The sequence below is a fragment of the Sinohyriopsis cumingii genome, chromosome 10, assembly GCF_028554795.1.
Source record: "Sinohyriopsis cumingii isolate HCF-2022 chromosome 10, ASM2855479v2, whole genome shotgun sequence".
NCBI lineage: Eukaryota > Metazoa > Mollusca > Bivalvia > Unionida > Unionidae > Sinohyriopsis > Sinohyriopsis cumingii.
In genome coordinates this window covers 76,451,836-76,465,225 of record NC_142970.1, presented here as the reverse complement: position 1 = coordinate 76,465,225, position 13,390 = coordinate 76,451,836, and the positions used below count along the sequence as shown (strand labels likewise).

Genomic DNA, 13,390 nt, shown 5'->3' with positions numbered 1-13,390 from the left:
TTTTTTTGCTAAACGGAACCATTATTTTTGTATGGAGACCACTCTTTATTCCAAATGCCCATCTTATCCTACTTTTTGCAAAGGCTCATCTGTCTGTTTGCAGTTCATACCGGGCAAAATTTGGGTAAAAAAAGTTGGGTCGAAAAAATGAGGTTTTTCTATCTGTATTTTGCAGTGCAACTAGATATTCCAGATTATTCGGTATCATTGTAGAGCTACATCTGTTGACCATTCTATAATACCACCCATTTTAGTGTATCATGTATGACCATGACGTTACAGAGCTCGGCATTAGGCTACTACCTCCTGCCCCGTAAAATTGCCGCTAGGGGTTAATATGTTAATAAAGTTATTATTATTATTATTATTATTATAAATTTTAATTTTCCAGTCAGCCTGCCCTTTGTAATGCCATGGTGTTTAAAAGTTCCACTTGGGATCCCAAAAAAATGTGAATAAAGAGATGCAGTAAAAGACCATAGTTTTCAAGCAACTTGCTACTCTCATATTGCTGCACTTCAGCTGTATAGTATTTCAATAATCATTTAATTGATTTTGATGCTTTAACTACCTATCTATAACCGTACATTCAGAAGAAAAAAAGTTAAGTTGTGGTGCAATAAGTACTGATAGAATATCCTTTACATTTTTATGCACCACCCTGGCACAGCTTGATTTTTCTAAAGAAACGATATTTCTGTTGTGCCAACTGTGCAAAAATCATTCTTAGATTGAACCCTGTTCATTGTACTGTTTCAGTTGCCTAAATTGTTGAAGTAACAGCTAATCTTTATTGTTCAAATTATCAAATGTTAAATAATGTTTCTTATCTTTAATGCCAGTCCCCCAAAACATGGCAAAGAGCACCTTAACTTCTGGTATTCCTAGGTACTGCCATGAAGAAGCCAGAAAATAAAATAAATGCAGTAAAAAGCAGTCGACTGGAAACTTGCAGAATACATCACCGAGCAATAATCAAAGAATTATTAATGTTAAAAAGATATATAAATTAGTCAAAAAGTTAATGTTCTATAAAGAACTATCAGATAATGTTGCAAGCTGAATGATAATAAGTGAAATGAGCATAATCATCCAGAATGGAAAATTCCTTAGTCAGCACTTTTCAGATAAACCAGATCATCAAACATGCCAATACTTTTGTGCATAAAAAAATAAATAAAAAAAAACAACAAATGCCAAGGCAAGAAAAGATTATTTCTTTGTTTTCTATTCTATAACCAATTTTAGCCAACATTATGCTATATCCCTAATTTTCTGTCCCTCACCCATTGGTGGGATGTGGGCACAGTGGCCCATCACTTGAATCAATGGTGCAACCGTGAAGATTTTTGACTATACTACAAAATTCTGAAAACTTTTTCAAACTGAGGAGACATAAACACCAGTCTGGTGTTAAGAAGAAATCAGACCCAGGACATGCATCAGCAAACTTCTTAGTAGTGAAACATGTTTTTTTTGTTGTCTCCAATCACAATTTTCTGTGAATTACTGCACTGGCATGTTAATATTGGCACATACTAAGAGTCGATTCCAGACTAATTACTACTAACAATACAGCTAAGATAAGAAACTGTCAGACAGAAAACTTGCTTGATCCTGCAGAGGTTGGGAAAGACAAAAATGCAGTGTGAAAATCTTGCTAAGAAAATAGAACTTTTTAAGATTTTTTTTCTTAAATTGCCATTATCTGGGGATAAACTTAGTCATCTGATGGAGAAATGGACCAATTACAGGCATCAAGCAACCTAATATGTGCAGCCCTGTATTAATCCTTGGGTTATAATGCTTTCAATCATAGTGTACCACTAACATTGACATGAGATATAAGAGCACTCTTGATATCAGGTACTTGTCTAACAAAATTGGACTAGTCCCTAAAAATGAAGAGCACTGTTGATGTCAGGCACATATCTGACAGAAATGAACTAGACCCAAGTATCAAGGAATCCAATTTTTACAGCCCTGTCAAGAACAGTTAATGCTTCGTCTATACAGCTTTCCATTACAGTGTGCCACTAATATTAACTAGAGATCAGGAGTACTCTTGATGTCAGGTACTTGTCTGACAGAAATGGACAAGTCCCAATTATCAAGCAATCCAATTTGTACAGCCCTGTCAAGAACAGTTAATGCTTCATCTATACAGCTTTTCATTACAGTGTATCACTAATATTAACTAGATATCAGGAGTACTCTTGATGTCAGGCACATGTCTGACAGAAATGGACTAGTCCCAAGTATCAAGCAACCCAATTTGTACAGTTCTATTACAAGCACATAATCCTTGGGCTATGAATCTTTCTATCACAGTGTTTCACTAACATCATCAAGAAAGATGAAAAAACTCTTCCAGCTGCGCATCTCCCCTTCAATACCTTCCCCTCTGCCCTCAGTTTCTTTCATGTAAATCCAAATTCACGTATCTCTGAACCCAGAGGCCTTAAATGCACAGTCACTCTATCAAAAGGATAAAAGTTGAATTTTTTTTTTGCTTAACGGACCCATTATTTTTTAATCAAGACCACTCTTTATTCCAAATGCCCATCTTATCCTACCTTTTGCAAAGGTTCATCTGTCTGTTTGCAGTTCATACCAGTCTGCCTTTGATCTGAGACCAAAAAGTCTAAAATCCAGACATAAAATCAGATTCAGACTACGGGCGAATTTTAGGTGGAAAAAAATCGGGTCCAAAAAATTTGGTTTTTCCCAATGTATTTTGTAGTGCAACTAGAACTTCCAGGTTATTTGGTATCATTGTTGAGTTACATCTGTCTACATTTCTATAATACCACCCACTTTAGTGTATCATACATGACCTTAACATTACACAGCTCGGCAGTAGGCTACTACCTCCTGCCACATAAACTTGCCGGTAGTGGTTAATGTGTTAATCTTCATCTTCGGTGCAAGACATTTCTCTGCATGATACCCAAAGAACACATAAACACCAAAGAAAACAAATTTTAAAAAAATATTGCCACACTGGATTTCAGGCACACAAGCCAAGATTACGGAATAGACTGCTCAATGCCAAAATGCCATATGGCAAGCAATTTCATAGGCTAACAGAAAAACGTCTTATGGACCTGCTTCATGATCCTTATAAAAAATGCAAAGAAGATAAAATTAAATCTTCTGTGAATAAACTGCAGCATTTAATTCCATAGTAGTATACAGGAAGGAGAAATGTACACTCGAATCTACTAGAGCAGTATGGTTACTCAAGGATGAGGGAATTCATGTCCCAGTACGGTAGGCTCTCAACATCAAAGGTCAATTATGATCACAAGCTGTAGGGTAGTGGTTTTATTGTTTTCTACAAGAAATGCTCCCTTTTCCAGCAGTATATACTTCGAATCAGTAACTGCTGAGTAGCATTAGAATACGGTTTGCATCAATTTTCTTGTCAAATATGGAGGCAACTAATATCTACAAATAAAAGAAGAGATACATCCTGGCACAAAAGAAAATCCCAAGCATCATCTGGGTATTTCAGCGGACAAGAAAATTACAGAAACCATGCTGCAGTCAATACAATAACTGACTCGAAGCATAAACTGCTGAAAATATTAAGAAATTAACAAATCCACAACACAAATGCTTGTTATGATAATTATAGGTTACTGCATTTGTTACATTTTGTATGGGATAATATGAACAAGTTTTTCGAATGGAAATACTGCATGACATTGGGAGTGCAGTATATCCATCCGACAAAATGAGTTCATATTTTTCCATACAAATGCAGAAACCTTTTAATTATATGCTAATTTTTTTACTCTGCCTAATGCTTAATTATATTAACAAAATACACCACACGAAACAAAGTAAATGAATGTAGGCCACATTCCAAACTAAATACACAAGCGCATATTCATCATTACACAACAACATTATTACTGCACAAATAACTCCGCCCAGATAAATTTGAACTTTGTCGCATGCTCAACATAACTTTCGAAAGAAAATTGCTTGTCTAGTTATAATTGAAATTTGGAGTCATACTGTGAATAAATGCGCACATACTGTGAATAAATGCGCATTGCAACAACGTTTCCATTTGTTCTAAAATGAACAGATTTTTGTTGTTTTTTTTTTTATTCTATGAAATTTTGTGATTATGGACTAGTTTTATGTGACAATTCCACGTGAAATATATGGGATTGAAGAAGCGAGGGAGAAGAATGTTGACATCTGCAAATGTGTTTCTGTTATTGAATGTCTGAAATCATAATGTGGGAAAAATATGAAGTCTTTCAAATGCATTTATCAAAAAGACACTATGGAATTGAATGCATATTTCATTTTGAGTGCAGTAAGGAGGATGTAATTGAACTTATCATCGAAATTACAGTACAATTTTGAAATGTGTAATCAAGATTGAGAACCTATGGCATGGCTCATGTAATTCGGATTTGCAGAACTAAAAAAGTACGTTTTGAGGAAATTCAGGATGTAAAACTATTTTTTTTTGCTTGCCATTCTTATCGCCAGCCAAAAAAGACAGTATATGACTTGTCACTTGTATGTTATTTGTAAGGACCCTTTCTTGCGTCTGTTGTATACTGTAGCTATCCTAAATCAGAAACACTGTATTAACAAAGTTAACACGGAATTTGCCAAAGCAGCTGGTATGTGGCAGTCCACGAAACATCTGCTTTAGTTCATTCAGAAACAAATTTAAACAACCACAATGTAAAGCGCCTACTATGCAAGTGTACATGACTTGTTTACAAATCGAAAGTACCAGCATCTGCATCCATTGTTTTGTTTACAATAGAAAGTGGTTCCTTTAAACACATGAATGCAATATGTGTATTTGCATTCAAGTTCAGCACTGGGTAATATTGAATGATTCTGACAATGTAAATTTAGCGGAGAAAAAAATGAGCATATGTTTGAATATCTTGATTAAAGAAGATACAGGTAAGGCTATTTGTGACCCCTGATTTTCCTAAATAAATGATCCAACTTTTCTATATGGAAGGGGCCACTGGGGGTCACTTTTTCCTTTTCTAGAATGAATACTGAAAATTTAGTTGTTTTTTTTTCTCTAATGCTTTAAAAAAATACCCACTGGAGATAGCTGAAAAAAATTGACTGAATATACTCCATGGTACAGTAACACTGTTGATATTCTCCAAAAAACTGTCTCCATTGGTCAAACATAACATGGCACATTTGTAATGTACATGTAGGGTATGCCTATATGATTATCAGAGATTCACTAAATGTGCCAAACTGTCTTAATTCTAATTTACTAACTCTTCAGAACTGCCAAAATATACAATATCCAATAGTTTGATTTTTTTAATCCATTTGCACATTTACCATGCACATTTTAAATGACTCTACCTCTCTATCAGGTCTGTACTGCAATATTTTTTTAATCAAAAGCTATTTCAATTGGAAATACACAAATTTGTAACGAAAATATATGTACCAAAATTGGAATTAACTTTTCAATGCCCAATTTAAGACATTGGAAGTAGATTTCTCTTTGAATTTGGAGGATACGGTAAAACTTAACTACTACATGAAGCTGAAGGAAGAAAAGAAATTGCTAGACTGGTGGAACAGAAGAATTTTATCCTTTATTGGAAAAATTACTTTGATAAAATTGTTAAATTTGCCCAAAAATATTTCATCTTTTTGCTGCTCTACCAAGACCTTCACACCATACAGAAAAGGAATCGAACATTATTTTTCAAGTCCATTTGTGGTGGCAAAACAGAGAGGATAAAAAGATATATTCATATAGCTTCCTTTAAGAATGGGGGATTAAATATAATTCACTTGCACTCATTTATGCGTTATAAAATGACTGTAAAACTTGGAGGTATACTATTATTAAAATTAGAAAGAAGAAAAAAAAAATGAAAGCCTCTAAAACATTTAAATAAATATCTTTTGGCATGGTGTTATTTGAGCTTTTATCACAATGGAAAAGTGATCTATCGACTTTTCAGGAATACTTGTCAAGATATTCTTAATTTAGCAACTACACACAATTTTAAATCATACGTAAGGTGGAGAACAAGTGGTATGTACTTATTAAACAAGGATCTCTAACATTTTGATGAAAAAAATACAAACTAATAATTTTACACAGTACTTTGCTCTTATTTCAATGATATCAGTAAAGTGGAAAAAGAAAATGAAAAGTCTCTTTTAAAATGGAAATAGTTTCCATGTACAGAGTACTTATAACACAACTTAGCTCCTGAGGCTAAGAGCAAAGACTGCATTTATTTATAAAGATCTGATAAGAACCAAAATACATGAGCCAAATGGTAAACATGAAACTTGCTCCAGGCAGCCAGGGTGTGCAATTGGTGCAAATGAATGGACCAACTCTTTTGTTTTGGCTAAACATTGTACAAACGACACAATAATGAATAACTTTAATTTCAGATTTCTACATATAAGTATTGCCACAAACCAGTTCTTGGAAAAGATTAATTTAATTGATAATAATAAATGCAGATTCTATAAAGAGTGAAAACTGCGAGCTGAGCATTTATTCAACGACTATTCAGTTACAGAACATTTTGGGAAATTAATTGTCGAATAGATCCAAACTTAGAAAGAAATGTAGGAAATAACTTGGTCGATCTTAATTTTGCATAGTCAAATCATGTTGTCCATCAAAAATCCCAAATCTCACCCACTATAAAATTGTGTTTTATCACATAAACAGCTGGAAAAATATGTTGCCAAAGTGAATAACAGCGGTGATGGGAATAAGTGGACCATTCTGTCAACTTTTGGTTTGATTTCTTAGTTTTCCTTTGCTTTTACATCAAATCAACAGACAATTTAAAACACCATGGGGTATGTAAATGAGTGGTCCTTTGTGCACAATGTTTGTGAGTGTACATGTCTGTATGTGTATGTGTGTGTATTTTGTGTCTAAGTAAGGGAACGTACGTAAAGATGAGGATGGAAAATAAAATTTCAGGTGGCGATGATGAGAAACATAAAATCCTGACAACTAATATTCAAATAATAAACAAAAACAACAACTCTTCAGAACTATGGAAATATACGCAACTTAATAGTCTGAATTTACCCATTGCACATTAACTTTGCAAAATGTCTCTTGAGAGATCTGCTTTTGATGGACTTCGAGACAGAAATTTTCACAAAGTGAACAAGAATTTCAGAAGGATATAAGCCGTGATTTTTGTGACAATTCTTACAATTCTATAAACAGCACTGACACATAAATGCCGTTTTAGTGAAAGCTATAAACATTGTATACAATGCAAAGCGGGTGGAAAATGAATAGGCAACAGTATTCTCTCTGTTCTTCATATTTCATTGGTTACCTAAATCTGGTGCCCACTTGACCCATGTCCTACATGAATAACAGTGAGCTGTCCCTTGCTCACCTATTCTTGGTAATGCATTACTGGCTAAATATATCAAACAGCACCTGTATGACTGTTTGACAATTTGGTTATGTTAGGGGATCAGTGACTTACAAAAGTATCTAATAAACATTTTTCACCCTGAAGGAAGAGATATAATTACACTGTATTATAATCCATTTGCACCACTCTCTCGATAACCTGCTCACAACAAGGTCCAACACATTTACTGCACTATAAGCAAGAATACAGACTACAGAGGGACCTACAAAAAACTAATAAAGGAATCTAAATCAATGGCAGGAGGCAAAAGGAAAGAGGGATGGCATGTTACACAGATGAATATTCGTTTTATAATCATGGTGAAAACAAATGTCAATAAATATATCTCTAAGTAATGATTTAGTTTGGGTTTCTTTTGTTTTCATAAATTACTTTAAATATCAGGATAAACTATATTTAAGTGATTGTAAAACAACATTATTTGGCAGAAACACTTTGTGTATTACATTTCTGCTTTTGTGTTGAATTAGATACATTCCAGTTTTACTGTTTGTTCAAAAATAAACAAAATCTACTTTTTCAAAATGACTGACATTTATTTTAAGAAACAATGTTGAAGCAGCTTGTGTTATTTTCACTTGCTGATTCTTCTATCACTAGACAGTGATCGATCAATCATTACAAAGAAAAACTGGTTGACATATTTGGTTACAGCAGAATACAACAAAATAAACTCACAACAGTTAATCAGTGCCACACATTAATTTAATGGGTCTAAAAAAAACTTCTAAACAAAAATGAGAGCACAGTAACATTTGCAATTTATGACATTTGACAAATATCCCAATTCACAGAGTGACAGCAAATTTTGGGGGTTTTTCCAAATCAGCACTAGAATTTCTAGTCATCCATGGCATACCATGAAATTAGAGTCATTATCCATATTTTTTGCCACTTTCTCTGCCTGAGCATAGAGTTGCTCGAGAGATACAGTAGGAATGCCTTGTTCACATTGCTGCATGAACCAACTAATCATATACAGCATCTTCTATAGTAAAAAAGCGAGTATAACACACATCCAAGTATAACATGCACTCATGCATTACCCTCAGTTGTTCTACCGTGTCTACAAAATATCTTACATTACCCATGGACAGACACACACCACAGGTTTTCATAAAGAATAATAAACAATCAAAATATAAAATAATATGGGATGGTGATTCGTCCTTTCTGTTTACCAATGAATCCCTAAACTGTCTAAATTTAAATCCACATCCACCGCATGATAAAGGATATACTGCTACAGAGCCATTTCAGCTAAATTGGGTCAATTCAAAATTAGTTTCCTCACCATGAGTTGTCTCAACTATTCCACAATGATGCCACGTGCTTTCTTTGTTAAATGCAGGAACAAAGCTATGCCAACCCATTTTCATAAATTATTAACCGCTCAGGTGGCCTAGTGGTTAGAGCATCTGCCTCGGATGCGGGAGGTCGTGGGTTTGATCCCCAGGTGAGTCATACCAAAGACTTTTTTAAAAAATGGTACTAACAGCTGCCTCGTTTGGCACTCAGCATAAAGAGGTTAGTATAAGGAATGGTCGGCCTAGTGTCATTATAATGTGACTGGGTGGGACATGATACTACATGTCTGCAGCATGATGCACCAGTGGTGGACATCACTATAAACTGCCACACTGCAGACATCACGACTGAAAAATTCTTAAAGCTACGTTAAAAATCCAAATCGCACACATAACACATTTTGTCATATATTATTATTTACAACATATTGAGAAAATAAAATTTAACAACTGCAAATTTCACAATGCTGATTCTAACTTTTCAGACACTAACTGCCATTTCAGCAATAAAACAAGCAATATATCAAGTTTTCATTAACTAATTCTGATTGGGGAGTGGTCTTACCGGTTTTGACCAGTCACCATGGGTTACAGTCTTTAGCTCTGACAATGATGGTATGTGAGAAAGCTTTAAAGTAGCTTCCCATTGGTCGGTGGTTATTACGGGTGCTCTCCCTGGTTCTTCCTCCACCAGTAAAACTGGCCAAAATGAATAGCCTATCATGTGCTTAAAAATGGCATTAAACTCACAGCAACAGCCAATTCCGATTTTGATTTTATTCACATTCAGCAGATAGAGGACAATTTTCTTGATATTTTCTTTTAACAAAAACATGATTCATACTGGACACATTGTTATAAATGGGTTCTTAAGTTATGGAGGGAACAGTGTAGTCCTAAGTACGATATGCAGACTATGTGTTTTCTGTACATGTGCCACATCTACAGTACTATGACATGAACTAGTTATGAAACTTGAGACTACAATTTTTACTGATATCAAAAAATACCAATGAATCTCCAATGTCTTTCCTGTTTTTCTAAATTTCAGCAGCATTCAGAAAACAAAACTTCTAAGTATTATTTTAGTAGACACAGTCAAAAACAATTCTGGGGAAAAGTATACTTTTATAATGCACAATGACAAACAGTTTAGTAATTTTTATATATTTTTTAAAAAAAATTAATGCTGTTTCAAAATTGTGAAAAATATATTACAAAATTACGGCTATTTTTTTAAAAATAAAAGCAGTTTTAACAGTGTACAAGATATAGTAAAAACCCATGGTCTTGTTGGGCTAGATAATTCCAAGTCAGGGCAAGAGAAGAGATTTTGTTTAACTCAAGTGTCCTGGACCTGTGTCTGAATCAAAATTTCTTTCAGAACAGCATGCAACCAGCTTTCTTTAGAAAACAGATTTTTAAATAAACATAATGTTCTAAAGCTATTATTAATGGTCTTTTCCTCCAAAAATATTTCAACATGCTCACAGAGTTTAATTCGGTAGAGTAACTTGAATTTTCTCAAAAACTGGTCAAGACCAAGGCATTCACCACAATGAATGAAGCAAACATCATAAGGGCAGCAACAAGCAATGGCTCATGGCATATTGAAAAACCAACCTGTTGGAAATATGTGCATCTGCAGCTGACCTATAACCGCCCTACTTTTCAGTATACAGAAAAACTTGTCAAAACCTTGACTGCAGCTATCTGCAGGGAGGCATGCTTTATGTGTGCATCGAAATATGCATAACTTGAGGGACTGACCATTTCAATTTTGGGGTGGAGTGATGGTAGCCAAGATATTATTTATTGTTTACCACAAGATTTCTTTTTTTCTACCAGTATCATGAATATTATTAGCTTTATTTTGTTTTAGGAAGAGGAAGAATACTTTTAAAACTATTTGGCAGCCAAACATTTCTTTTACCAACCACCATGCTCTACAAAATTAAACAGTCAGTCTCTCAATGCACCCACTCTTAAATCATGAAAGATGAGGCTTGAAATCCTCAAACCATTAATGATAAATTTTAAAAGTGTAATAATTCATCCTAAAGCTAAATATACGAACTTATATACATATCCATTGGATATTCAATTAATATATTTTAAAACTTACATACCTTTCATTAATATAAACAATTCAATGTAGGAAAGATTAAATCTGAAAAACATAAAATTTTACCCTTGGAACTTTATCTGTAAAACTGCATTCAATTAATTCATTCCATGTACATATACTATTTCTGCATAAAACGACAATTTATTATGTAAAGCATAATTAAATTTCTCATTTTGAGGGGAAGGAATGAGTACGAATAAATTAAACAGCAGTCCCTTTTATATAACTCTCCCTCCCCTTTCAGCTTCAGCAACCAAGCTGAAACGTGAACTCTTCCATATCAAGTTTTAATAGCAGTCTGTATTTTCGATTTCCCCTCCATTTCATACTGTCAAGTTTTTATCGGTATTACAGCTTATTCATTAAAACAGTATTCCATTGTAACCATTTAAAGGACCCGCTAATTTTCCTACATTGTCATGCGAGTAGTGTGAACTCGATGACACTGAGTCCATGCTAATAAATATCTGGAACACTTTTACCTGGACGATAGTAAAACTCCACATCTCTGTCGACTGAAGAATCACCTGAATGCTCACTTGAACTCATGGCCAAAAATATTAAACCATAGTTGCATCAAAGTTACATAAATCCATCTTCATCTTTTGTGTTCCTCTCCTCGGCAGCCATTTTAATAACATAAGCTCGGCAAAGATCGGTAACTTCCGCCAATTTGGACGGAAAGTGCTGTTGTTCTCAGATCTTGTGCGCAAGCGGGATGGTTTAAAGATGTCAACAAATTATCAAAATCAAATACATAAAACCGATATACTCCAGCTTTTAAAAGAAAACGTTATTTTCTATATAATAAAATGTCATAAATTTGAGATTCCTTATAGTTAATCGGTTTAGATCATGGCTCAATTTGTTTGCTACTATTTTTAAATGCTGGTGATAATCTGCATCCCGCGCCTATGGAACGGTGTAATAGTAATTTTTTTAAACCTTATTTGATGTTTACAGGTTTGTCTTGGGAGAAGGGTGAGTGGGAGTCTGCTTACCACCAAAAAAAAAAAAAAATTAACTTTAAAGAGACTGGTATATGCAATGGAATAATGTATGTATGTGTGTATCATGTACGTATGTATGTTTCAACCAAACCAACACAAAATATTGTACTAAATAATCCAAGCAAGTATCTCTAAAAATCAATGTAAAATCTGGATATTTAGTGCCTACAAAATAAAAGAAACGCATGCGGGACCTTTGGTGTACTGCAACCAAATAAACGCATTTATTTTAGCAAAATAACCGATCGTTGTAAGCGTGTTGTATAAATCTTTGAACATTTTTTGCAAGAAGCACATGTCAGCGGGGGGTGATGGTCTTTCTTTCTATTCTATATTAGTGATGTTGTCTTAAATACTGTTTCACGATATAGCCATTGTCAGCAATAATGTCACGATAGTATAACTACGTTAATACTAATTTTCTACGCAGCGCACCGAATACGAGTGACTACGAGGTTACAGCTCACAGACAATTGCATGGGAGGGTGGGGGCTGACTATTGCTATTTATATTTGACAAGCACATATCCATGGACACGTACTAATGCTAAGGACATGGCTGATTATGGTAAACATGGTGCTCTGTATTAGTGCTCAGTATGATAATTGCGGGTGGGGGTTGGAACGATGGATCTCATCTTCGCTGGCCAAGGTTGTGGATCTATATCGCAGATCTTTACTTTTGCCGGTTACGGCGACCGCGATAGCGATATAAAATAACGTCACTGTTTATATACTTTATACAATTATATGCCTGTGACAATTTTATGTGATAAATAATGAAATACAATTAGATGAAAAATAAATACTTTCTATAGGAGTATGCAAGTTCACAGTGAATAATGTAATTCTCAACACTATATTATTTAAATTTGCAGTTTATTATCATTCAAAGAGATATGAAGTACATGTTTGTGGAAGAGTATTCGGGTAAGGGATATTTGTGAGTAAATTACCTTTACTATTGCTACTACTACTACTATATGTATCATCATCATCATCATCATCATCATCATTATTATTATTATTGTTTATTGTTTTTCATTTTTAAATCATTAATTTATATCTATGTGATATCTTAAATACAATCCTTTTTCTGTTTTAAAAAAGAAAACTTTTACGCGGTTCTTTTATTGCTTGTCGTTTGGTCTAGAGTCCTCTTTCGTAATATCTGTATTGACCTGACTCACACAGATATAATGTATATTTACTTTGCTGAATAACTAAGACTCGACTCATACATCTATGTACTGCGCATTGCATGACGTTCTGCGTCCCAATGATTCAGTTCGCACTTTTCCATCGTCGCTACGCTCCTTTTTCTTATTAAGGCTGAGCGGTCGAAGTTATATACATGTATGTTTTATAATCAATTCTGTCCAGGTGTCATTCATAGTTAAGCAAACTCTTACTATGCTTATCCGATGACGTAAAGTTTTCCACCCGATTTGGGAACTGATTCGATCCCACTGCTAAAAATAATTATCTC

At 34.2% G+C, this 13,390-nt stretch overlaps 1 protein-coding gene across 2 annotated transcripts in view; it reads right to left on the bottom strand.

Annotated features, from left to right (window-relative positions):
- LOC149790418 (kalirin-like) overlaps positions 1-11,525 on the bottom strand; it is a 536,347-nt gene extending 524,822 nt beyond the window's left edge. For both annotated transcript variants that reach the window (XM_089972467.1, XM_089972468.1), the window contains exon 1: positions 11,375-11,525. In XM_089972467.1, the coding sequence (XP_089828593.1) occupies positions 11,375-11,441 (67 nt within the window). In that variant the 5' untranslated portion in view covers positions 11,442-11,525. The remainder of the gene's footprint in view (positions 1-11,374) is intronic.
- Positions 11,526-13,390: the final 1,865 nt, after the last annotated feature.